Here is a 27,998-nt window from a genome sequence, read left to right as displayed (position 1 = left end):
CGATCAGAGTTTAAGATGCTTTTATTGATGATTAGAAATTGCTTGAATCAAAGTGAATTATGGGAAACAAAGCTGTGTGATGTCATCTAAGGTGATGTGGTGATGTCATCAGTTCAACTGTAGGCATCTTTCTCGGTCTGTGATTGGCTGGATGGAGCAGCCAATGGGAGCTCAGCAGGCTGGACAGACTCTGCCCCCAACTCTCCTGTAGTCATAGAAGAAGTTTGTTAGTCAATCAATCCATCAATCAATCAGCAGAACTGATTGATCAGCTCCAAATGAAACAGTGAAACTCTGGTGTTAAACTGGATATCTGAAGGCTGACATGTTCTGGTCCAGTAGAACTCGTTCACCTGTTGAACTGGTCAGTCTGGTTCCCAGCTGTCTCCAGAAGGAGCAGGCGTTCTGACTCAGACCCTCCTGGTGCCGGAGGGCGGGGCTTAGCTCCAGGTAGGTGGGTGGGGCCTCAGAGGACAGGACGGGCTGCCAGCGGGGCAGCGCTGATTCCACCCACACACGTGATGGGTTCGGGTTCCTGAAGAGAAAACAGGAAAAAATCAGCTGCACTGTGTGAAACCCTCCCAGTGCAGAACTTGATCCAGGTTTACTGTCTGACCCGGTCCGTATGAAGCTGGAGGTGTAACTCATCATGGCCAATGAGAGGCGGCGATCAGAGGAGCTGAAACGCTGAGAGCTGACTGGATGATGAGGAGCCCCAAAAACAAACTGGACGTCCAGAGGAACCGACACATCAGTCCTGCAGACATAGACATGGTGGATCAGAACCACAGAAGAACCAGAAACTGCAGTTTACAGATGTTCCCTAAACACTCTCCATTGGTTACTGCAGCAGCTCAAAGACCAAACATTAGTTTGAACAGAGTTCTGATGGCACATTTACCTGAAACCAGGTGAGTTTATCTACCTGGACTGTTTTTTATGAGTGGAAGCTGAAATGTCTGATTTTTATTAAACTGTGACTGATTTTTTATTAAACTGTGACTAATTTTGTTCCTGATCACCTGCTGTGAGCGCTAGTGTCTGGTTGGTGGAACAGGAAGACGTTGGCGTTGCTCTTCGCCCAGTGACTGGCCATCTGCAGTGTTGGACAGATGATGAACAGATCTCTGCAACATAAAACACACAAACAGCTGACACACACCTGTGCAGGTGTTGTATTTACCTGCTCCACTGAAGAAGAGGAACATGTCAAAACAGGATCAGAACTCGTGTCTTTGAACTTCAAACTCCTCTGATATTTATTTCCACCATGAGCAAGTAAATGAAACCCCAACTGATAGAACTGGATAAACAAACTATTTTTTATTGTTAGTTCTTAATAATAATAATAATAATTCTGTCATCAGCCGTTGACATAATTACTTTAATAACTGTGCATTAATGTTTATCTTCATAGGCTGAAGAGTAGAGAAAAGATTTGAAACTGAAGGTTTTTGATTTTTAATATTTTAAACTGAACTTTGACTTTTTTCTATATAGTTTAAAAATATAGAAAGAAAATATATATTTTTTTTTACCCTAAAATTTAGACTTTTTCTTAACAAATATTAGAATTCTAAATTACTTAAAATTTAAAATGTAGTTTTATTGGATGTTTTCCTGCAATATTTATACTCTTTCCTCAAAATTTTAACTTCATAACACAGAATCTTTTGGCTTTTGTTGATCTATATTTACCGGACTTTCTTCTGAACTTTTTGGTTTTGTATAATTCTGTTTTTCTTCCCCTAATTTTCGGTTTATTTTTCTTGAGAGTTTTACCTGTTGGTTCGTATTTTGAAGCTAATAAATTTGACTTTAATCCATTAATTTTGATGCATTTTTCGGATGAATGGATTGATCATCTTCTAATTTCAGCGCAGAGATGATTAATAAACATTAAATGAATATCGACTGTGTTCCAAACCAGTCATGTTTGCATTAACCGCTGAACAGTAACAGATCTTCCTGGACTCCAGTTCTTCAGCCGTGTTCTCCGTGTTTCCCACCTGGTGGCGTTGTTGAGTGCTCTGGAGAACAGGTTGTATCCAGCAGCTGAAGGACTGTGATCCAGAGAGTAGAACCAGGTCGCTGCCTCCTTCAGCAGCGGGTTTCCAGAGGCTCCACCCAGTGAGCGGCTCAGAGCCTCGTAGAACGCCGTCTTCCTGTCGGCTCGACCCTGCAGAACCTCGAAGTCCTGGACAGAGAGAACATGATGATCAGCAACAGAACAAACGGTTCAGGATGAACCTCAGTGGACCTCTGACCTTTATCCTGCGAGCCCGGCTGATTAGACCGTCGTGCTCAGAGGTTCCCAGCAGAAGGTCGACTCTGTGGAAGGACGCCGGCTGGGAGACGGACTGACGGACCGGAGACCAGGACTGAAACGGGCCTCTGACGGCGAGCAGCTGCAGGACAGAACATAGCCGAGACATGAAACAAAACCACGACTACAGAACCACAAACCTCAAAGTTCAGGTTCTACCTTCGTCTGGGCGGTGTTCAGCTGCTGCATCGGAACCGCTCTGAGGCAGGAGGCCATCTTGTCGTCCTCGGAGGTTGGACAGCCGAGTTCTGTGGCCAGATCGATGGCCTGACGTCTGGAGGTGGAGGGAGTCTGGACCAGTGCCGGAGAAAACACAGAACCGCCCTGTAGGAAGAGAAGAAGATCCAGCAGGTGAGAGACACAAGACCATAAACTCTGAGAATACAAAGTTCATCAACCGTCTGAATCTTTCTGGGTGTTTTCTGCGCTTGTCTCTTTTTTCGTCACTGTGTTCATTTTCCACTGTAATCTAAAGTCCTGCAACTCCACGGACACAGAACAACATGAAGGAGAGAGAACTCAGAAATGTCTTTTGTCAGTAGGATTCAGTTAGAATGGTGGAAACCAGAGAAAAAGTTTTAATTACTTATTCTACAAAAACTGAATAACACTGGACTTTTTGATTCCAGTTTTTCAGTGTCCCACATAGGCTAAAACACTGGAACAAATGGAGGCTCCGCATACTGCAGATATTTAACTATTTGCAGCTTTAATTAGTTTCCATCCTCATTTCCTCTCTGCTCAGTGGAAACACTGCTTGCAGTTCAGCCAAATAGTCCCTCAACTTTCTTCTCATGACTGTTTTTCATGGCTGAGTCAGTGACGGCCTCTTGGTTGCACATAAGAATGAAGAAATTTTGCTTTCTTCCAGTTTATTCTTGGCAAATTTAGAAAATAAGAGATACAGAGGTACAATAAGTGATTTTGATTAAACATCTAGATTTTTAGATTTGAAATCAAAATTCACCGGCTTGTTTCTTGGACTATTGGAAAGTTGAACATTTTGATTATTCTTTCAGTTTTTACAGTGTATGGCTGATAAATAGTTACATTTGGAGATTTTCTTAAAGATAACATGCTTTTTAAACCTGTCATCAGGTTTTGGGGTTCAGATAGTTGAAGTCATCCACTGCTGCTATCTGACAATCTGAACACAAATTATTATTCTTGTTTGAGGCTGTACAAACAGTGAAGTCTGTTCTGTAACAAGTTAAACTTATCATGGTGTGTTCAGGTTCCGCCATCCTTGTGGTAAATTAAACTACTACTACTGTTCAGTCCTTCAGGTCCAGTGTGGTGCTGAATCTTGATTTGTTGTCTGTGTAGGACCCAGAAGTTCACGAAGAGGGAGATTCTCACCATCAGCATCATCCGCTGGAACAGAGGAGGTGAAGACGACAGCAGGTGGAGGCTGGTGATGTCAGCGCCACCACGCTCCGCCCCCACGGTCACCCTGGTGTTGTCTCCGCCCACCAGGGAGATGTGGGCATGGACCCAACGAAGCACCGCCTCCTGGTCCGACAGGCCATAGTTACCGCGGAGACCAGTTGCACCTGGAGACGGAGGAAAAGTGGAGCCAGGTGATCAAACCTGTGTGTGTGCTTACCTGAGTTAGCGTGTTTTTACCTGCGTTAGCGTGTGCTTACCTGCGTTAGGGTGTGTTTACCTGCGTTAGCGTGTGCTTACCTGAGTTAGCGTGTGTTTACCTGCGTTAGCATGTGTTTACCTGCGTTAGCGTGTGCTTACCTGAGTTAGCGTGTGCTTACCTGAGTTAGCGTGTGTTTACCTGCGTTAGCTTGTGCTTACCTCAGTTAGCGTGTGCTTACCTGCGTTAGCGTGTGCTTATCTGCGTTAGTGTGTGCTTACCTGCATTACCGTGTTTACCCGAGTTAGCGTGTGTGTACCTGCGTTAGCGTGTGTTTACCTGTGTTAGCGTGTGCCTACCTGAGTTAGAGTGTGCCTACCTGAGTTAGTGTGTGCTTACCCGAGTTAGCTTGTGCTTACCCGAGTTAGCGTGTGCTTACCTGCGTTAGCATGTTTACCTGCGTTAGCGTGTGCTTACCTGAGTTAGCGTGTGCTTACCTGAGTTAGCGTGTGTTTACCTGCGTTAGCGTGTGCCTACCTGCGTTAGTGTGTGCCTACCTGAGTTAGAGTGTGCCTACCCGAGTTAGCTTGTGCTTACCTGCATTAGCGTGTGCTTACCTGAGTTAGCGTGTGCTTACCTGCGTTAGCGTGTGTTTACCTGTGTTAGCGTGTGCTTACCTGAGTTAGCGTGTGTTTACCTGCTAGCGTGTTTTTACCTGCGTTAGCGTGTGCTTACCTGAGTTAGTGTGTGTTTACCTGAGTTAGCGTGTGTTTACCTGAGTTAGCGTGTGTTTACCTGTGTTAGCATGTGTTTACCTGTGATAGCATGTATTTACTTGAGTTAGCATGTCCTTATCTGAGTTAGCATGTCCTTATCTGAGTTAGCATGTATTTACTTGAGTTAGCATGTGCTTACCTGAGTTAGAGTGTGCCTACCTGTGTTAGCGTGTGGTTACCTGTGCTCAGGAATCCCACTGCTGCTGTCCGATAATTGGCTGTTACCACGATGATGTTACCCACAGCTGCGAGGGCAGAGCCATCCATCAGTCCTGGGTTTTGATTGGCTGAAGGGTTGAAGAAGAAAACCAGGACTGGGACACGCCCCCTCTGAGACACACAGATACAGGGGAGGTGAAGTCACTGATGACATCACACTGCTTTAACTCTGATATAAACTGTACAACATGCTGCAAATACAGTTTTATCAGGCACAGTCAGTTAAAACACGACAACATGTTAGACATTAAAACAGATTTTAAAAACTGAAGAAATAAACAATAATAGTGGTTGTGGCAGCAAACAAAAGTCATAAATCCAAAACAGAGTTTTCAGTAACATTTATTCTCAGATGTGTTCAGTCTTCTGTGATTATTTCCTCTTCTAGACTTTACTTTAGCAAACAGTGGAGTATTCCAATGTTCTCATATTGCTATGAAATAAAAATCATATTTTATTCTAATATTCTTTGATGTAACTCTATCCCTCTACACGGGCGGGTAATACATCTAAATCAAATTCAGAATAAATATGCTCAAAATGGTTCTTTAGTCTGTAAATGTGGAAGCAGCTGAGGATTGTTTACACCATCAATAAATCATTTAGTGTCTAAAATGTCACAAAACTGAGAAAATGTCTGAATCTAGAGAACCTGAACATTCCAAATGATCCAATTAACCAACTCAAAATGGGGAGTGTTTGACAGTTTTACGTTGACCTTAATGACTTACATGATGAAAAAAGATCACACCTGTCATTAGATGAGAGAATTTATTGAAATGTTGTAACTGAAATAAACGACCCAAAGCTGATTCCAGAAACTGCTGAAATGAAATAAATGATGTTTTACTCACCAGAGCAGCAGGAGTGAAGATGTTCAGGTAGAGACAGTCCTCACTGGAGGCTGCTGACTCAACATCACCGGGCTGAACACAGCTGGAGCTGAGAGGAAAAGATTCAAGTTTAAGGTCCCTAAAGACTTCTTCTTTAGCTGCAACGGAACATAATCTGATAGCATCCTTTGAATGTCACAGCGTCTTAGTTAACGTTTAAGCCCAAAGGAATATCATTTAAAATGATAAAGTTCCTAAAAACATTATTTGAACATTAAATTAAAATGCTCTCTTTAGAACGTTTATGGAACTTGTAGGTAACGTTAGCAGATGTTGGTTCATTAGTTACCGTGGTTTTGTGGCGTCCCAGGTTCCCGACCAATCAGCTGGCTGAGCTGCTTCGAAGCGGAGCGATCCTATTGGAGGACGAGCGTACGGGACTCCAAGGAACTGAACCACCGTCCTCCTGTCTGATCCCAGCGATGTTTCCATCGCAATGCCCTGTAGGATGCCATGACCCGGGATGGAGACGGACGTAACTGATGGCAACCGCTCTGAGGAAACAAATACATCCGTGAGTGACAGCGTAGGACCGGTTGCTCATTCGCTGTGATTGGACGACTGGCTCACCTGCTCTCAGGTACACCTGGGAGGCGGGCTCTCTGAGAACCGTTTGGCAGGAGTAGGTGGGGCTGGAGGAGCCGGGGGCAGAGCTTAACCCACAGGTGGTCGTATCGGGGTAGAGGACACAGCGCGTAGCAGACTCCACCTGTCTGAGTGACACGGCAGCACAAGACTCCGCCTCCTGACAGGCTGAAGCATCATCAGTACAGGCGATCAGAAAAACCTGAACAACAGGTCATTAATGTCAGAGTTTTTATTAGCTGTGGTTACCATGGAGACACCAGTCCCTGGTCTTGTCATGGTTGGTGGCGATGTCACGGCTCACGTGGATAACATCATACGTAGCGAGAGATGGATCGATGGCGATTGATGAGTCAGAGAGGAGACGCCATTCGTCCATTGACACTGAGACAGTAATCTGTTGTTAGTACTACTGTAGGAGCAGTGGTGTAGGAGCAGTACTATGTTGTTATAGTGTGTTTAGTGGTATATTTGCAGTACTAGAACTACAGATGTGCTTGCAGTAAAGTTACCGTTGTTTTTGGTCGGCGGCAGGTCGAATGGAGGACACAGAGCCGGAGATGAACTCCACTGATTGACTGAAAACACAAACACATCACACACTGAGTCTCTCTGTGTATCTGTGTGTATTTGTGCGTACTTGTGTGTACTGAGTACCAGGTTTCAGGTACCAGCCGAAAGGCTCTGGTGATGTCTTTACTGCAGATGGTCGACAGTCCTGAGTCATCCATGTGGTCAAGTCGACATCACTGCAGGTCTGAATGCCGAGACTGATGAGGGCGAGACACACGACATCTGATCCACCTACACACACAATCAATCAGACAGACAGACAGACAGACAGACAGACGTTTACATATAAAATAACAGTGGAATCATGTAAACAAACCAGCATTTAAATGGTTGCAATCATGGAAAGATTGTTATGATCCAGAGTGATGTAAATTGAAATAAATCAGCCATTAAAAGTGAAAAATAACAATATAGAACATTTTTAAGCACGTTGTTTTGACAGGGACATGTTTGTCTTTACGGTCCTGAGTGAGGTTTTTTTTTTTTTTTTTTTTTTTAAATCTGACACTGAAAATAATAATGTATCAAACCAACACTGGTGCTAATCACTGACATTTACCATCAACTATGAATATATTATGTTAAACTAAGGTTTGAAAAAAACATTTGTAAAGCATTTTCAGTCTATTTCAGGACGGTATATACAGAATCCAGTCCAGAAAGCTGGATGTTGCCCAGGTAGCTCAACAGCTTGAGCTGCCGACCCATAAACAGGCTTCATAGTCCTCGACACAGTGGTCATGGGTCTGAGTCCGACTCATGGCCATTTCCTGCATGTCATTCTCCAATTCTTCTCCTCGCGTTTCCTGTCTCTCTCCACAGTCCTCTATAATAAAGGCTAAAAAGGCCCAAAAAAATAACTGAAAAAAAAAGAAAGCTGGATGTTGGTAACCATGGTTACCTGGTGATTTTGTATCACGGACGAAGCCGATACCACGGCAACAAGGATCCTCATCACAGCGCCGCTCACAATCCATGAACCTGAACAAACAGACAAAATGAAGACTTTACAAAATGCCTGCAAAACATAAACGCAGATGAACTTGATGTAAATCTGAAGTTTAGTTCTGAGGTTCAGGTTAGAAATGAATCAGTGTGGAGTGATGCATGTTTGTTGTGTTACCCTTCAGACAGCGGAGTGTTTGCTTTCAGGGAGACTCTGCTGCGAACCGAATAAGAAACCATCTTCTGGAAAGAAACTCTCTCGTAGAAACTCTTCACTGGTCCAGACAGGTTCACTGAACAAACAAATTGAGATTTAAGAACACCAGAATGTCCCTTTACAACCCACAAACATCCACTTGCTCTGTGTGGTGCCTTTAGTTCAGACAGTTCACTCAAAAAAGGGAAGGTTCAGAATTTAGACCATTTTAGATTTTTTTTTTGTCTGCTTAAAGAAAAACAATGTCAAACCTGATGATGGATTTAGTGGAGGTGGGCTGCTTTAATACTACCTGCACACTTGAAATAGCTCATGTTTTTCAGTGAATTGAATGTTTGCTGATGCTTCTGAACACATCACTGGGGACAACAGGAGTATTTATATCTGTTGGGTTTAAATCAGTGTAAATGTGGATTGTGTGGGACCCAGAAGTTCATGAACTGTTAACAGATTAATATCTGTTAACATGCGGCTGCATGTTCAGAGCAGTTTTCTGTTTCCACTGTGAATGAACAGCAGTTCCTCTCCTCACCCTTCTTGCTGTAGGTGTTGTTGGGCGTCCGGTCCAGCACGGGGCGACACGGCCGTCTCAGAGGTTTGTCGTAGGCGCCGCAAACGCTGCTGTCAGGAAACAATGAGCAGCTGAAGAAACCTGCAGCGTCTCTGAGGTCAGCGATCGAACACTGCTGCTCTGTATCACAGCCTGAAACACAGACGATGCATTTTATTTACTTCTGCTGCCTCCAGATTCTCGGAGTCGATAAACTGTCCATGAAAAACGAAAGCAGGGGAAAACTACACAACCTGAAAGACTGCCAAGTGAACAGATGCTGGTTTTATCTCATCTAACAGATCATAAAAAGATCACACATATGAGATAAACATCCACTGCACAAACAGAACTTCACTAGAACCCAAATTATTTTTATTTGGTGTATATCTGATAACAACACAACAACAATAAAAATGAACATCTGTTCTGGAAATAAACCAACAGTCAAACTCTGGATCAGCAACTGTTCTAGCAAACGTGTAAATTGATTATTATTGTATTGTGTGTTTGACAGTAAATGTAGCTCTAATAGACGAACATTGCAGAGGAGTTAATGTGACCTACGTGTGAGACACCAGAGCAAAGCCTGCTGGGAGTTGTAGTTGTTCTTGTTGAGCAGGAAGGACAGAACAGGAAGCTTCCTCTGAGGATCCACCAGGACGTCATCAGCAGACAGAGACTCAAATTTCTGCTGCACCGATTCTGAAACACAAACACTCATTCATTCACATTCATTCATGTGTTCATCTGTTTCTGTTTCCACATTAAGAATCACAAACCATCCAGGGGAGGACTGGGCTCTGCTGCAGGGCAGGAAGAGGAACCAGAACCAGGACTGCTGACAGCTGAATCTACAAATAACCACAAAACAAAGATAAACAACCATCACAGCTTCATTAAACAGAGCTTCATATCTCCAGATGTGTCCAGGTGTACCAGAGTTCAGGTAGATGGACTGGAAGCTGATGATAGAGGCCTGGTAGTCTTTCTTGTTCTTACTGTCGGCTGGCAGTGCCGAATCAGCTGAGCAGAACAACAAACAAACAAATAAACAGTCAAGTCAGCTGTGCAGAAGAATAAACAAACAAAAGGTCAGTTTGTGTTCAGGTGTCTTAGCTGTGACTTTATTTTCTCACTGATGGTGAACTTTTGTCCTCCGAAGTCGAACACGAAGCTGCGCTGCTCCTTGTTGTAGGTGAGCCCTGCCCCACAGATCCGATTGGCCGCTCCCTGTCCAATCACATCCCAGTCCTGCTCCCCACACATCAGCACTGACGGAGCTCTCAGCCAACCACAGAGCAGAGTACCTGCGGTGGGCGGGGCATCCAGTTCATTCCCTCGCTTTCATTGATTTATTCCTTCATTTACAAAAGTGTTCAATTCACTTTGTAATACACTAATTAAGGCAAATTACTCATTATTCATTCTTTCATGTGCTCACTGATTCATCCACTCATTCATTTGTTTATTTACAGCATTAAATTTTCATTCATTTCAGTCATTGATTTAATTAGTCCTCAAAATGCTCATCTAATTCGGTTATTACTTACTCTTTTGTTCACTCAGTTATCCCATTAACCCTGAGCTGTTTTTACTGGAGTCACATGCTGCAGTCTCCATGGTAACATACCTCCGTCCAGGACGTTCTGGTTGAGGATGAACCCGTCACAACAGGCGTCGCGGCTGCAGCCATCCTGACAGAAACGGTGAACGTCCGAGAGAGATGTTCGTCTGGAGGAGAACACCTGAGTCCTGAACACACCTGAGAGTGCCTTCATCATCCTCATCCTCACATAGGTCTGCTGCTGCTGCCGTGAGGAAAACTCTGCCCCTGAAACACACAGGTACACGAACAGGTATACACACACAGGAAAACACACAGGTACACAGATATGAAGACAGACAAATCATGCAGCTGGTTGCCATGGTAACAGTACCTTTTTTCCTGATGACCAGCAGATCTGAAGCTCCGCCTCTCACTCTCAGAGAGCAGCTGAGGCCATCAAATCGCTCGGCCTGCAGATTACCCAGAAACCCGCTGGACTGAAGGTCAGAGAAAAACACTTTAACCAGGTTTGACTGCAGGTTAGTTTAATGCAGAAAATATTAAACAATAACTGAACTTTTAACTGTTCTAACATTAAATATACAACAAAGCTCTGTGAACTATCAACTTTTCCATGTGGAGCCATGATGCAGACACAAATAGACACAGTCCATAGGTTCAAAACGGAGTCAGAACTAAACAAAAGATGGAAAAGGATCCAGGAAGATCAATGAGCAATTACACTCAACAAAAATATAAACACAACACTTTTGTTTTTGCTCCCATTTTTTATGAGATGAACTCAAAGATCTAAAACTTTTTCCACATACACAATATCACCATTTCTCTCAAATATTGTTCACAAATCTGTCTAAATCTGTGATAGTGAGCACTTCTCCTTTGCTGAGATAATCCATCCCACCTCACAGGTGTGCCATATCAAGATGCTGATTAGACACCATGATTAGTGCACAGGTGTGTCTTGGTGTTCGCATTTGGTTATGCAAACCCATTGTTTCAGCAGCTGTCCGAGTGGCTGGTCTCAGACCATCTTGGAGGTGAACATGCTGGATGTGGAGGTCCTGGGCTGGTGTGGTTACATGTGGTCTGTGGCTGTGAGGCTGGTTGGATGTACTGCCAAATTCTCTGAAACGCCTTTGGAGACGGCTTATGGTAGAGAAATGAACATTCAATACACCAGCAACAGCTCTGGTTGACATTCCTGCTGTCAGCATGCCAGTTGCATGCTCCCTCAAATCTTGCCACATCTGTGGCATTGTGCTGTGATAAAACTGCACCTTTCAGAGAGGCCTTTTATTGTGGGCAGTCTAAGGCACACCTGTGCACTAATCATGGTGTCTAATCAGCATCTTGATATGGCACACCTGTGAGGTGGGATGGATTATCTCAGCAAAGGAGAAGTGCTCACTATCACAGATTTAGACAGATTTGTGAACAATATTTGAGAGAAATGGTGATGTTGTGTATGTGGAAAAAGTTTTAGATCTTTGAGTTCATCTCACAAAAAATGGGAGTAAAAACAAAAGTGTTGCGTTTATATTTTTGCTGAGTGTAAAAATCTGTGAACTCCAATGTCAGCAGTAATCAAGAGGTTTAGAAGGGGCCATAGTTCCACTAATCAGAGCTGCAGGTATGTTGTTTACTGTGACATTAAAATGGTTCCTCATAAATAATGTCTTCTCACACACACAAAGTATTTACTGATATTCCTGCTAATAAGGTACCTGTTGGGAGGTGTTGCAGTGTGTGTTCACTGTGTTTGTGCTGTACAGTTCACACTGAGTCTGTCTGTTGAACAGCGCCACATGGTGGCAGGATGGCTCTGCTGCACAGGCTGGAGACAAACAGCAACACCAGACACTGATGTACAAGTAATCAGATTACACTGTAGAAAGCTGTCCTATGTTGCACTACTGCCAGTTGATATGTTTTATTTATTTCACTTTATTTTATTTATAATGTATTTTGGTCCTTTTTTAAATGACTGACACTGATAAAAAGATGACATTCTATTCTATTGTAGAAACACTGAGCTGTACACAACAAGTAACTGTACTCTCTGTGTGTGTGTGTTACCTTGGATACAGGTTGTGAGGTCAGATGACATTGTCTGCAGGACTTCGGCGTCTTCAGCGCCGACTGTCAGATCTGATCGAGGAACCTCCTCGAACTTCCTGAGAACTAAAGCAACACCACAGAATGATGAACAGGCGACACAAACTCACTGCTGCGCTGTGATTGGTCGCTGAGTCCTCACCTGAGCACTCAGCATCGGTCAGAGTCGCATCGCTGCTCGTCCACTTGAGCTCAGCCCCCTCGCTGCTGAAACATCTCCACCGGCCGGACTGCAGGTCGGGCTGCGCTGGCAGGAAGTCGCCTCGTTGAGAACACCGCAGACCCCGGCCATGACACTCTGTCACACCTGAGACACAAACACAGGTGAACCTCACATCATATATATAAAAAATGTAATTATTATAGATTATTATTCTTAATAAGCATCAGTGGAGGTTTTACTGTAGCATCAGATCCAAAGACAGCAGAGAATAAAATATTAAGATAAAACAACATAAAATTATTAATCCTAAAGGAAATTATTTTGCCAGCTGTTGTTTAGAAAACAAAATGACAGAATATTAGAATAAACGCAGTAAATCATAGAACGGCAGGAAGACAGAAGTACAACATCATTGAAAATAATAATAAAATATATAATAATAAAAATAAGTGAGCTAAAATAAAACTAGGATAGAAAACTAATACTAACAGTGACACGAAAGTAGTAAATTAATATTACATGATAATGAAATGAAAATTTCTAATAAAAATCCATTATCAACAACTCATTTATTTCTGTCAATCAGTTAATTCTTTGAATTGAAATCACAGAGACTCACACAGATCGATGGATGAAGCTCCGGCAGGTGAGGAGCCGCTGGGACACCTGTTGCAGAAGCCCCGCCCTTCTTCATCCTGGTAGGTTCCCTGAGGACACAGAAGACACGCCCCCTCTCTGAAGAAACTACCGGCAGGACAAACCACTGTGAAAAAAGAGACGAGATTAAAGGTGAGTTATAATATCTACACTGTAGAGCCAGAAAAAGATTAAATATGTTCCAACACACAGGACATCAACGGGCGGAAACACCAGAAGGTTCTGCTGCATTTTCTGGATGTTCTGACCCACAATCCTCTATTCAATTGCATCACAACGTCCCACATCAGGATAAACAAGCCTGTTAATCACTTTAGTCGAAAGGCAAAAGGTGTTAAGTCAGATCCATGTGCTGATGTTTAAAAATCCAACAGAGTTGAAGAAGAGCAAAGACCTTTAATAGGCAGTATTTTATGGAAATATAATTTAAATTACATTTTTTGTATTGTTTGATATGATACTGACTTCCTACTTAATTTTCTGCATATTTATGGATTAATGGCATTTTTTAACACTTTTTTTTGCTGTTGACTAATTACATACAAAGGCTACATTTTAAGGAACTCTGCTGAAGTAGTTTGTTAAATTATGAAATTTACGTCACGTGTATTTAATTTCACTACGTTCAAAATTTGAACTAATTTTGTTCTTATTTACGTATTTATTTTGATCACATATAAGACATTAAAGCACATAAACAGACTCACCACAGCCGTCGCCATCACTGCTCAGGCGGTAACCACGGGAACAGCCAAAGTTCGGTGTTGTCATGGAAACCAGTGTTGGCTCTGATGTGAGCATGGAGCGGACACTACCCAGAATTGCCTGCACTCCTTCCAGAAGTCTGGATTCATTCAGGAAGAGTCCTGACAGCAAAAACAGAAACAGGAGAATCTTTAGAAGACGATCAAAGAGAAAACTACAAGACCTTAATTCCTAAAAATGTAAGTTAATCTGTTTAAACAGAACAAACTCCGTCAATTCTAAACAGACCTTCAATGATTCATTAATTAGTTAACAACTACTAAGCTAGCCAACTGTCTTGATAATTAAGTTTAATAATATCTAAGGGAAAAGTGCTAAACCTCTACAGCTTCTTTAGTGTGACTATTTTCGGGTGTCTCTCCTCCTCAGTGACAGCAAACTCAAGATCTTTAAATGAAACAAGACATTAAATGAAACTCTCACATTTTTCTCACAAACAGCTGATCAGGTCGTTCAGAAAATAATCAGCAGATTAATCATCAGTGAAAATAATATTACTCTACATGTTGGTAAACCAGCATTCACATCTAAACATCCAAATTCATTCAAACATCTGCTAATATAATATCAGTTTCTCTGTGCTGGTCTCTAACTTTTACTTTTTAAGTAATTTTATGTGCTTGTATTCCACCATAGTCCACAGGTAAATGTTGTAAGTAGACAAAGTTATGGTACTTTAAAGTATGTATCAGTAAATACAGGAAGAGCTGATGTTGTTAGTGAGTCCTCTGAGATAAACATTTAGTTAGCAGCTAGTCTGACAATTGTTTAGATGTAAAAACGTTTTTAAATGTATTTTTATTAACACTGAGGTTTGAACTGTTGGTCGGACAAAAATGTTATGAATGTGTTGATTTTCGTGCTATTTAAAAAAAAATGTTTAAATCAATACTTGCAGCAGCAGTTTAAAAATCACAAAAACACATTAAAAATACTTTCTTAAAAATATATGGAAGATGAAACATTTCTAAATCAGACAGAATAACAAAAAAAGGATTTTGAATAAGATAAAAACTCTCAGTGCAAATTAAAGTTGAATGATGTCTTCTCTTAATGTGCAGCGGGAATAACTTCCTGCCTCCAACAATTTATTAGTTAAGAAAATAATCAGATCTTTTGAATGAATGCATGTGTAATGGAAATCTAATGATCCAGTTCCAGTAACTCCCATTCTTACATATTTCTATTGTTTAAATACAGGCCTTTCCCTGGTAGTTGAGTATTTATACTGAATAGAATGAATTTATCTTCCATCACGACTCTTTAACATCTGTTTATTTACTCTGGCGACATGTTTTCTGAGTCCTCCATTTGTGTTTCTGCCTCTGCCTGGACTCACCAACATCGTGCAGGTCGGGGAGGTCGGCAGTCGGCAGGTCAGACATGGCGGCGGTCCAGGTGAGCGTTAACCTCAGCGAGTCGTCGGCGTCACAGCGAAGGCTCAGCGAGGAGTCGTCACACAGCGACACAGAGCGGCCCGACACAGGAAGCTACACAAAAACACAGTTTACTAGACAGAAACAACAATTTGTGTTCTAGTGAAAGTTAATTCAGGGAAAAGATTTGAGATCAACAGGATTTTTTTAAGCTTTGTACAATCAGCCCACCTGTGCAGAGCAGAGCCCCCTGCTGGTCATCATGCTGGACAGCTGAGACTGCAAAGAGCTGATCTGAGAGCAGGACGATGACAACATCCAGAGCTGAGAGGACGACACCGACTGGAGAGGCTGAGAGACTGAACACAAACACAACATGAAGCTCCTTTAAATGTGATGACAGGAGATCAGATAATAATGTGTAGTGTCTATTTGCAGCAGAGGAGGTTTGTGTAACAGCGCCAACTACTGAGTGGAACAAATCTTGTAAACTGTAAGTACATGGACTGAAAGTAGTATTTTGGTGGGCAAAAAACACAAAACTTTAAGACAGTAAGGAGTCAGACTGAAAGTATCATTTTGGTGAAATTAACCTTTAAAACTACAAGTACATGAGCAAAATGTAGGATCTGGATGGATTTTGGGTGTACTTTATCAATCACCCATCACCCAGTTCAGTAGGTGGGTTGTTGTAAAATGAACAGTCCCAGAGTTTGGGTCCTGTAGCTGCAGACAGGCATTACTGAACAGTGTTGTGGTCCTTTAAAGCGTCGTCTTTACTCTGGCAGGCGGAGCCCAGCGGTCCGTCATCCCATCGCTGAGTCGCCGTCTCACACTGGAAGCTGCTGACACCAAGGGAGTTCTGGTAACCGTGGTGACAGACGAGGTCACAGCTCTGGCGTCCGTTGGCGGCCGGGCGGCACAGCAGTGCACCATGGGTAATGATGGGGGTGGGACAGAGGGGACCTGGACAGCAGACAGACAGACATTAGGACCAACCAAACAACATCAATATTTTACAAAAACAGTATTTCCACCACTTTGCTGTTTTGGAACAGTACATGGTTTGGAAATGTATTTTTGGTTCCTTTGCTGACAGATTTCTTTCTACATTTTATATTTTACAGTGTGAACAATGAGGGTTTTATCTCCTACTCGATTGTTTTTTACATTGATGTAAATCTGCTCAGTCTTAAGTTTACGCTTCTTGTTTGTTTCATTTAAACTGAATGAAGCTTCAGAACATGTAAACTGTCCAAACACTGATCATCCAACCAGAGACAACTAAAACTCTTACGGTCACATGACGGTGAGCGACCCGCCTGTTGAGGTGTTCGAGTCCCGCCCACTTCCTGTCCGTCTTCTGACACACACCAGCAGGTGGCGGCGTCGCACTGCAGTGGGGCGAAGGAGCCGTCAGGGCGACACTGGAGTCCCTGCAGCTCACACCAGCTGGGACCTGAACACACCACGGTTTACAGAGTGAAGCCTTGAACACACCACAGTTTACTAGTGAAGTCTGACAGTGAACGCATCATTGACGGCAGCTTGAGAGCGTGTGTGTGTGGTTGTGTGCGTACATGTCAGCTGTCCAGCGGCGTTCGGCAACGCTGCTCGTATTGTCTCTCCAGTCTGAGGGTTCACACACCATCCTGTAGCACCTCCGGTCTGCAGCACTGAGAACTGACCGTCCTGAAACAGACAGAATATAATATAACCTCATTTTCACCAGAGTAACTTAAACAGAGTTCATATATGAGGACTCATTAATCACACGTTCACAGTGGGTGCAGTGAAGTTCACTGTTTCTGCTGGCAGACTGGTGTGAAATACAAGTACGGGTTTATTCCATCTTATTTCATCAAGTTTCTGCAGCAACAACTGATGGATGCTCATAACGTGAGCAGGATTGTGAGGTGTGTGTTTGTACCTGCTCACACTGTGGCTGATAGGCTGATGTGGCGGTCATGTCAGAGCTTTTCATCCAACCAGACAGCAAATAGTGAGCCTCAGCTCTCTGACAGCGAGTCAGACCTGCAGCACAAACACAAAACCAGTCTTTATGAAGAAAAGCAGGCAGACAAATGCAGCAGTTTGTGGAGCTAAACATGCTGGTATGACATATAAAGAATTAAACATTCCTGTATGATGTCAGGCTGCTGTATCATCTCAAACAGAACTTCAACAGGGTCTCATTTTGACCTCTAGCATTTACTCTCTTTTACCTCAGTTTTTGATCTCCACCTGAGGGAAATATGAGGCTCTTTAGCTGATAAAAGCTGCAGGAGTTTCTCTGTCTGTAAAACATCCGTAGCAGCATCATATTCCACAGCTGCTGTTATACTAGATTTGTCTTCTGATCAACAAACGTCACTCCGACTGTGTTTGCATTTACGCAACACAGCCACTGATTGGCTGATTTTTGTTTTTTGCTCTCTTGAGGTGCTTTCTGACTTTTTTCTCAGGAGTTAATGAGCTTCATGAGAGATGCTCACATGGCTCACAATCGCTATTTCTGGCATCAGCAAACATGGCTGACATCAGCTGATATCAAAGACTCACAACAACTTGACCAACTGTAAACATTTCTTAAGATTTCTCTGGTTTTTAATTTTAATTTAGTTTTTTTTATTTCTACTAATTTTTTGAGATACATCAGTTATAAGTTTTAATCGTAATGCAACAATAAAAAAAATACACAAATACATTTACTAGATTAAATTAGTTGTTAGAATTTTGGCTCTCTGGGTTCTAACCTTTAACTGATAAACAGATCAGTCCTTGGATGCAAATATCAGATGAAGTAAAGGTGGTAGCAGCTGATAAAGACAGAACTCACACTGTGTAGTTCTGAATGAAGTTATAACCTCATGTGACTCCTGTAAAGTGTGTGTGTGTGTCTAAGTATGTGTGTTGTCTTACATCTGGGCAGGCGGACCGAGCGGCTGGTCAGAGAGTCGGGGATGTATTCTCCATCCTCATCAACGCACCAACACTGACCTGAATACACAAAAACACGTCAACATTCACACAGTGCAGGTTTTATTACAATGTGTATTGGTGGTTATCTATCTCTGTGAGGACAGAGGGACAGAGCCTCAGGATTTCAGTTTAGATTCACTGTTAAACTACGTTCAGACTGATAAAACTCAGGCCTCCTATTGATGTGAATGAGGCCAATGAGGGAACAAAGCCAACACAGAACGTTCCAACAGGAATAATTCACAATAATGCTAATAATCTCTGAACCAAATGAAGTACATCCAACTGCTGAGTCCTTGTGGAGGCTTTTCTCGGTATTTCTACTGTTTACTTTGTGATTGCTGCAGCAGTGAGACATGCAGATGTGACCAGGTGATGGATTATATCTAAACATCCACACAGGTAGAATACAGGTGTGTTACCTGTGCTGTGGTAGCACTGTGTGACCATCCAGTGTCCGTCAGCGTCACACTGAGGAGTGAACATCTGGTAGGAGCGACGATGAGGAGGCAGCAACATCTGGACCGCTGAGGAAGAAAAACATGATGATAACTAACAGCAAAGCTTCATTTAATTCAGAACCACTGATGGAGGCAGCTGGACCTCCGTGTTTACAACTTAGACTGTGTTCCCTTTAAGCTTCAGTGTACCGCCGGCGGTACACCTACTAATTTGCATAGGAATTTCAAGAATGTCCGACGGCCGCAAACGCGCTTATACAAACACTATACACCGATGGAAAGCTTAGATTCTCATGAATCTGCCGGTATAAACCACTTTCAGATGCGATTACCACAGCGGGTGAGAAAAACACATTTGTCCGACAAAAACAAATATTCATCCTTCCGTTCTCTATACACGGCTTCAACGCACACAGCGCGACTCACATTTCCGGGTTCATTATTATACACAAAAAAAAGATTCCACAAAAAACGGTCATAATCCAACCTTTTACATCAGATGACACAAGCCAGGAAACTATTTTGTCCAAAACATGTCTTGAAGTCGGTATAAAATCCCCGAATCGGTTCTTTTCAAGGAAATGCACCTCGCGATGCCCGTCCAATATTCCCCGTATTTTTCGTAATTTTTTTTATTTAAAAATAGAATATTAGCGATTTTTTGTACTGAAAACGGCTGGAATTGACTGAAGCTTAAAGGGTTAAATCACATATTTTATATTTTTACTTTCTGTACAGCTGCCCTCACAAAGCACTACTGTTTCTGCAGTATTATACAGCTGAGACAGAATACTGTGTCATAACAGTGCACCTCAATCAGACGTTCAAACTTGTTTGTAGTTGTGGAAGACCACGTGACGATGTGACATATACTGTTACAATTATAACAATAATAATAATAAAACAATGATGAATATTTTGCAGCAAGGCACCAGAAAAGATATGTTAAAAAATGTGCAATACTTTAACGTTCAAAACAGTAAAAACAGTGAACAATAACAGAAATTACCTGAAAAATAATGATCTGTTCAGGTGATTTAAATCAGTAAAACTGCAGTCTACGTGTAACTGTGACTCACTGGAGAAAGCAGCCAATCGCAGAGCAGCTTTGGATCGGCTTAGCAGCCTATCAGAGAGCCGCAGCTCCTCCTCTGACTGGCCGATCTGGAGCTCATCAGAGGTCAGACGCAGACCTTCGGCCAGTAAGAATCCATAACCCAGAGGGAGGTGGGAGGAGTTAGAGAGGGCGATGATGCTCTTCACTTCCTGTCTGAAAGCTGTGACCTCAGCCAACGCCTGCGAGCACCGGCCTGCTGGTTAATACGAGAGTGATTAGTTAACTGGTTAACATCACACTCATTAGTTAGCCGGTCAGCAGTTCTGCATTTCACAAATTAGTGGCTGCACGTCTGAGAATTTTCTTCCAAAAAGGGAAAACCGAGATTCTGCAGCACTAAACTAAATTTGAGTATCGACGCAGTTTAAGATCCTTCACATGATTTTACGTGTCAAGCAATGACAGGAAATGAGGAGTGCATCATTTTATAAATATTTTTATTTATCATTATACTTTATCTTTGTGAAGACTTCCCAGCTGTATCTAACAGTAATTCTTCGTCATGAAATCAATCAATATCGTCAGGATTATAGCTGGAAAAGTGATGCGTCGACTTAAAATCACTCTTTAACATCAGCTGTCTTTATTCAGAACTGAAGCCCAGAGTGAAGCATTTAGCATATTGTTCAGAATAAGAAACATTATTACTATTAAAACAGGTATAGAAAGTGGGGCTGGTTCTATAAATACGACACCAGAGGTTGTATTAAAAAGCACAGTAGTGAATGTGAGATTAGTTTGATTTTAACCTGATCTGACCTGCAGAGGACTGAAGATTCTGTGTCATTTTTGTTGAACCTAAAACACAGAAACAAATTGTTAACACTAGAAAACGACACAATTTTGACAGAAACTACAGTCAAATTAGAGCATCAGCAATTAATCGATTAGTTGACAACTACTGCCAACTATTTTAACAATCAGTTCATCAGTTTAAGTGATGTATTTTGGCAGGTGGAACTGCTCACTGAGCCTACTGAACACCTTACATGTGACGGCGCCCCCTGTTGGCCCGCCAATCATCGTCTTCCCCTCAGCGTCCACACAGAAGCAGCGTGATCCGACGCACTGCAGCGGCAGGAAGCTTCCGTCCTCCGAGCATGCTGGGATGTAGATTTCAGCGCCGGCAGCCATGTTCGATTTTACCCTCAGGGCCACCTCTCTTGCCATCTCGCAGTGGGTCGGACAGCGAGGCCGACGACCGGCGGTCCGCGACCCGGCGACCTCCTGACCCTGAGAGTCGACACACCAACACTCTGCACCGCCACACTGGACGTCCTGGAAACCACCGCTGGACGTACAGCTGGGAACAAAGATGGAACCTTCACCCTCCTGGTCACCGGAGCAGGAACGCAGCAGAGGAGTCAGAACCTGGAGAACACAGAACCAGTATCTATTCTGAAATCCATCATCAGGGAGGCTGCAGTTTGTCACTAGAGTCTGAGGAGTCAAAGCGAGCAGGGAACGTTTCCACATTACCTAAAGGTTCTACTGACTATCTTGAACCTAAGAATATTTTAATTTCCACTAGTGTTGGTGTAAAGGGAATATAACAGTCTAACTAGATGTTGTCGAGGACTCAGATGATGGTTTACACGATGTTCTTGACAACAAAGAGCATTCTCAATGCAAAGTTCACAAAATGTTTCAGAAACATTTTTAGAGAAAAGTCTTTGGAGAACTTCATCCTGCCTTCAAGAAGAACATTCTGGAAACTACAGAAGAACTTCCTCCTGAAAACTTTATGAGAACTTTACAGAGCTTTCTCAGAACATTTTTAGAACAAAATAATTCTAGCTGGGTTAACTGCTTTGAAGTTCATGAGCCATAGTTGATGTAATGTGAATCCACTGGTGCTCAGTAAGCCCTGACACCTGGTTCAGGTTAGTCTAGTCTAGTTTACAGCAGACTTGTAGAGTCGGACCTGTTGCAGTGAGGCAGACTGAGAGCTGCTGAGACCCATCAGAATGTTCTGGAGGGCAGACAGGAAGGCAGCGTCCTCCAGGGCCCTGCTGACAGACTGGACCAGGTCCTGGTTCTTCTGCAGGACGGTGGTCTGAGAGGACAGCCGGTCCAGACCCAGAGCTCCCAGAGCTCCCACCGACCCGCTGAAGTTGAAGGCTGCAGCGCTCTTCAGGAATTTTCCTCCAAACAGGTTCTCCTGGAGACGCTGCGGTGAGGATCGGGTCAGAGCCTGCAGAGCCCCGCCCACCGAGGGCAGGAGACCGTGGAGGACCTGGACCAGGCTTGAGAGGAAGGAGGTCGGATCCATTTCTGCTGGCAGGAGGTTCCTGAGAGGACGGAGGAGAGAGAGGCAGGAGGCTGGAGATCTGTCAGAGGAGGTCTGGAGAGGAGGTTCAACCGGACCGGAGAAGAGCCGGGACAGAGCCAGGCGCCGCTGAGACAGGCAGTCAACCGGACCAGAACCTGGACCAGGACAGACGGCGTAAATACAATATGAAAAGAAACAACATGAGATCAGAAGAGACACAAAAGGAACAAAACACAGAAAAAACAGCACAAACAGAAAACAACCAAAAAATCACTAAAAACAAATACAAACTGTGATAAAGATGCAAAAAAAAAAAAGAGCAGAAAGAAACAACAAAGAGAGACGGAAACTAACTGACACCACGTCAACACACAAAACAACAGCAAAGACACACAAAATTACTCAACACAAAAACCAAAACACACAAAATGGTGACAAATAGAAAAAACAATCACATTTAAAATGAAAAACGTTTTCATTCACTGTTTAGGATTTTTCACTGTCGTTGAACAAAGTCTGTTTTTTCTTTCTTCTCTGAGGTTTTTTAGCAGCAGACTGGTTCTTGCTTCGTCCTCTTCTACTTTAATAATTACAGTTAATGTAGTTCACAGCGCCACCTTCTGATGATACCATGGAGCTGGGTGTATTCACTCCAAAGCAAAACAAGCATAACCATCATTTTGTTTACTTGAAGTGAAAAGAAATGAGATATATAGATGCAATAGTGAATGAAAGGAGGTGAGATGATAAACGAACAGAGGATTTAAGAGAAGAAGAAATAAAAATAGAAAAACATGATGAAATACAGAGAGAAGAGGAGATGATGTGAGGAAGATGAAAAACAGGAAGAAAAACAGATGATGAGATGGAGAGACTGGTGATAAAACGATACTAGAACTGAGGGAGTTTTAGAGGAAGAGACCAGCTGAGGCTGAACTACTCACGGCAGACCAGGGAGTCTCCAAACTGTCGTGTCCCAGGAAGCTCTCTGCCTGTGGGGTCGACACACCAGCACTGCTCCCCCTGCTGACACTGTCTGGAGGTGAAGGATCCGTCGGACTCGCAGGACGGAACGAAGACGTTGGACGCCGCCACCGCGGCCCGCCGCTCCTCCTCACATGGAGAGGGGCCTGAGAGACAGGGAGGAACTGTTTAAACCACTGAAACAGGTTTCACCCCGTTTTAATCCACTGATGTAGAAGAGTTTACATCTGAAGTGTCCGGTGAGCGCGAGCCGAACTCCCAGCATCCTCCTCTGCAGGACCCTGTAGATGTTGGTCTGAGCGAAGGAGCGACCAGAACGAAGACCTGAGAACGCCGAGTCATACACCTCAGACAGCAGCAGCTCCACACCTGGACAACAGGTTCACCTTCATCATCATCATCATCACCGCCATCATCACCGTCATCGATGTCTCAGATGCAGTTTTAAGGTTAGAATTTCTACTTTTTACACACTAGATATACATTGTCATAGTTTTTATTGTTCGGTTTAGCGTAGTGTGTGTGTGTGTGTGTGTGTGTGTGTGTGTGTGTGTGTGTGTGTACGTACCTGTGTTCTCCATCTCTCGTCCTCTGCTGTCTGAACAGAAACAGTACGAAGAAACCAGTGGGAAAAGCTTCCTGAAACTACTGAACGTCTCGAAGGCTTCAGGAAACCTGAAACAACACACACACAAATATATGGACACAAATACCGGTATACACACATAAATGTACACACACAGAAACACAGAAATATATACACAAAAACCCAATTAAACGAAAAGCAAAGACAGACAGACAGACAGACAGACAGACAGACAGACAGACAGGTGTGTTACCTGTTGAAAGCATGCAGCAGGTCCAGCTCTGCTCTGTTTGTGGTGTTGATGAATTTACACTGAACAGGGAGGAAGCTGCCGTCTTCATCACACTGAGGAGGAGGAGGAGACATGGAGGTGTGGAGGAGACGCCTCGTCCTCACCTCACAGCTGCCGGGACCTGCAGCACACAGGTGAGTCAGCTGGTTACCTCAGACGGACATAAAGACATTTTAAACACAAAAAGTACAGAGTTGTTGGCTGCTGCAGAGTTTCATGTTTCACATGTTAAATTACATCCCAGGTTCATCTTCTCCTGATCTCCTGCCACCCCAACAGAAGATGCTTCTTTATAAGGTTTCATATTTCGTTTTATAGTAACAAATGTGTATTCTGGTATGATTTAACTACCTTTAAAATCTGCTCACTTCAGCATATTTCTTGTGTAAATATAATACTGATATTTTAAAAGAGAACACACTTTGTTTATTGTTCTCCCCAGTTTATATTACTAGTGAATATCAAAAAATGTGAACCTCCCCAAAAAACTGTTTCCACCCTTAGTTAGTTCAAAAAGCAAACTTTGATATGTTCTATATTCATTACACATAAAGTGAGATATTTTAAGCCTTTCTAGTTTAAATTTTAATGACTTGATGACTTATACTGTTTGAATACTAATTTAGTAAAACTCAAATAGTCTAATAAATTGAGATACTGGGTTTTAGATTTCCACGAGCTATAAGCCATTATTATCAAGATTAAAAAAAGATAAGGTTTGAAAATATTTCACAATGAGTGTAATGAGTCTAGAACGTATTAAATATTCCCTTTTTTAACTGTTGAATATTTTCACAACGTTCTAATGACTGAGGTACTTCCACGTTTAGTGCAGTATCAGGAGTATCGGTACGTACAGCGGGTGGGTCTCCCGTTCTGTCTGGTCCCGTACAGCTCCATGCCGTCCTGGTCCACACACCAACACTGCCCCCTGCTGGCCTCACACTGCACCTCCTCAAACTGGCCTGAAGCAGAACAGCGCAGCAGCGACTGCAGCTGGCAGGCCGTAGGACCTGCAGCGACACACGTTAAGAAGCTGCTTTATTATTACCTCCGCCAAGGAAGCCGGCGTTTGTGTGTCTGTCTGTTAGCAAGATAACTCAAAAACGCCTGGGCAGATTCAGATGAAATTTTTGAGGGGATGTAGACTATGGTAAGAGGAAGAGCTGATTTAATTTTGGTGGTAATCCGGAAAGGATTCTGGATTCTGGATCACTTTCAAATTTTTAGTATGTCTTAGTATGTGGTCCAAAATAGGACGAAAACATCATAGGTTGGTATGTCGTCCAGGAAAATTGGAGCAAGGTGTCCAGATAGCTCAACTGGTTAGGAAGGTGATTCGTAAACAGAACTGTGTCATAGATGCAGGTTCGATTCCAGCTCATTCTCCTTTATTGCATGGCTTTCCTGTTTCCTCTCTATCCTTGGCGGAGGTCTGCACTCTGAGTGCTTTTCTAGTTCTGATCTGTGGTGCTGCCTGCATGTTTATTAACTTCAATTAACAAGAGATCAGATCAATATGTGTTTTTTAAATAAAAATAACGCAAAAATACAATCACAGTTGAGCCTTTAATTGGTCCCATAATGACTGATCTCACTGTTTCATGTTGTAAAAAAAAGTTTAGAACATATACAAGTTCATCAGAGTATCATTTTGTCATCAGTCACATGATTCTGGCTTTCTGAAACTGCTCAAAAAAGAGGTGGAGCACCAGATGACCAATCAGAAACAGGGACAGGTGTAGTGCTGCATATTTATCATTTATTCTTATTTTTATCTCTGCCTCATGTAAGGATGATTTGAGTATAACCAGACATCAAACAGAACGTCATTCAAGTTTGTCAATTTTGTGTTTCATTTGTTATTATCAGGAAATTGTTGTATATTATTGGACGCAAAAAAACCTACAAACACACAACCTGAGATCTGCATCAGAGATCTCTAAACACCTGCACCTGAAAAACCCTCTGCTCCTGACACTGGATTGGACTGGACACCCAAAACAGACAAAACACAGCACACACATATAAACAACACACACATACGACATGTGCTCTTAAACTTCAAGGTGTTGGTTTGTTGTTGTGTTTCTTACAGTGAGGCACAGAGCTGTTGGTTCGAGTCCCGGCGACCTCCTGACCTTCAGCATCCACACACCAACACTCCTGACTGTGCCCACTGCACTGCACAGGTCTATACACACACGCAGACACACACACACGCGCACTATTTATTTGCATCTTAATGTGAATAACGGTAAAATAAAGACACTTTTTCATCTAACTTTTAAAAAAAACACAACGGGATGATTCACTTAAATACGCTGATAAAAACTTGCAATAAAGACAAATTTGTGTCTGTCAGACACCTTTATCTGTCAGGACAGTTTGATTTATCTCTGGGTCATATCGTCTGAAGCATTCCATACATAAAGCTTATTGATTAAGAACTTAATGTTGCCTTCACATTATCTGAGAGAAGACATGTTTCTGTGTTGATCATGTTTTCGTCCTTTGAGGCTTTCTGTTCAACAGTGACTATCGCTGTTAGATTGGATTGTCTCATGAATCAGAATTTTGTTAAAATCCTCAAAATTTAAAACACAGCTCAACACATAACATTCTGATTAAAATCAACACAGTGACTGAGGAGGTAGAAACCTTACTGAAAGAAATGATTGACAATTTAAAGGGAACAAAACTCAAAGAGAATCTGAAAGGCTTTTGGGTTAAAGTAAAATAAAGCAAAATCTCAGAGTCCATAAACATAATGAGAATATGAGTAAAGAGGCTGAAACAGGAGTTCCAGTTAAACTTCATAAATATAGATGCATTCATATCAGTACCTGAACCTGCCATCTTCTGTACAGTGAGGGATGTGACCTTGTTGCTTGGCAACAGCGACGCCCCTCAGCGACTCACATTGGCTGAGGGTCTCCGAGTCCAGCTGGTACTCTGAATAAAGACAGCGGCATCATCGATAACCAGCAGAGATGAATACAGCTTCAGTGTTTTTATTTTCCTAAGCAGAACTGATTATTACTCGCTCCTGCTGGCTGACATGTTCAGAGGATGTTTGGATCCTGTTTTTCCTTCACTGTGGGCCTTTAAGAAGCGACAACAGCTGTGAGTTTGTTCAGTATTTGAAAGAAATGTCTTTTTATTTTGTTTACTGTCATACAAGTACAAATATCTACACTTTAGGTTTGTTTGTTTGTTGATGCTGGTTTTAATCTGCATTTGATTCTGTGTCACGTCAGTCTGAGGAGCATCAGAGGAAAAATTCTCAAAAAAAACTCAAAGTGGAGTTTCAGAAGAGTAAGAACATTTTAAACAACAGCTTAAAGAAGTAATTCAGCCACAGCAGCAAACGCACAATAAAATGTTAAGCGTTACTTTTCTTCTGTTTAACATGAAACAGGTTATAGAGTCATGAACAAATTCATCTTTAGCAAAGTGTAAACAGCACAAACAGGTTTTACAGAACCCTCTAAAGTCCAGGTTTCTGGAAGGTTTACTAAATTAAATTTAACACTTAAATGAATGCCTTTAAACTTTTCCTTATTTTCTGTAATTGATAAATAATAATGCAGTCTTGGATATTTTATTAAATGTTACTAAAGTGTTAAATAATGAGTTAAATGTTTGTGAACACTGGGTGCTGATCTAAAACACACTTACCAAAGCTGGCAATCAGAAGAAAGTGAGCTTTTAAAGAGACAGAAGCTAAAACATCTGCAGGATCCACATAAAGAGCCAGCAAAGGCAAATAATTGTGCACGCTGACTGTAGAACTGAACCAACTTTACTAAAATCTGAAGTTATGTGAGAAAAAGCTCCACAGAACCACTCAGATTTCAAAAATGCTGCAGGACACTAGCAGAAACAGCAATAAGGAACAGAGCAGAGAGGAGTTTACCTGAAGCTTTGCCCTGCAGCAGCGCCGGGCAGCAGACCAGGATGCAGGTGATGCCGAGCAGCCAGGCCAT

The 27,998-nt window shown here is 42.5% G+C and overlaps 1 protein-coding gene across 1 annotated transcript; it reads right to left on the bottom strand.

Annotated features, from left to right (window-relative positions):
• Positions 1-3: 3 nt before the first annotated feature.
• tg (thyroglobulin) lies at positions 4-27,998 on the bottom strand. Its single transcript, XM_051956384.1, has 48 exons — positions 27,929-27,998; positions 26,856-26,964; positions 26,106-26,203; positions 24,867-25,022; positions 23,971-24,130; positions 23,700-23,806; positions 23,357-23,500; positions 23,092-23,277; positions 21,800-22,302; positions 20,865-21,246; positions 19,838-20,068; positions 18,720-18,824; positions 18,238-18,315; positions 17,246-17,349; positions 16,896-17,007; positions 16,613-16,774; positions 16,096-16,281; positions 15,547-15,674; positions 15,279-15,429; positions 13,882-14,040; positions 13,137-13,280; positions 12,497-12,661; positions 12,316-12,420; positions 11,964-12,073; positions 10,610-10,715; positions 10,303-10,503; positions 9,809-9,979; positions 9,609-9,695; positions 9,452-9,523; positions 9,237-9,374; positions 8,652-8,822; positions 8,081-8,195; positions 7,859-7,938; positions 7,042-7,188; positions 6,897-6,962; positions 6,634-6,768; positions 6,370-6,552; positions 6,089-6,293; positions 5,761-5,848; positions 4,867-5,017; positions 3,686-3,879; positions 2,486-2,650; positions 2,268-2,408; positions 2,010-2,197; positions 1,023-1,127; positions 617-757; positions 354-535; positions 4-205 (listed from the first exon to the last, which is right to left on the bottom strand). Exons 1-48 carry the CDS (start codon positions 27,996-27,998, stop codon positions 114-116), a joined length of 7,179 nt encoding a protein of 2,392 aa, XP_051812344.1. The 3' UTR covers positions 4-113.

The sequence above is a fragment of the Acanthochromis polyacanthus genome, chromosome 12, assembly GCF_021347895.1.
Source record: "Acanthochromis polyacanthus isolate Apoly-LR-REF ecotype Palm Island chromosome 12, KAUST_Apoly_ChrSc, whole genome shotgun sequence".
NCBI classification, from domain to species: domain Eukaryota; kingdom Metazoa; phylum Chordata; class Actinopteri; family Pomacentridae; genus Acanthochromis; species Acanthochromis polyacanthus.
The sequence above is the reverse complement of the archived record's forward strand: the minus strand, read 5'-3'. Positions and strand labels throughout refer to the sequence as shown.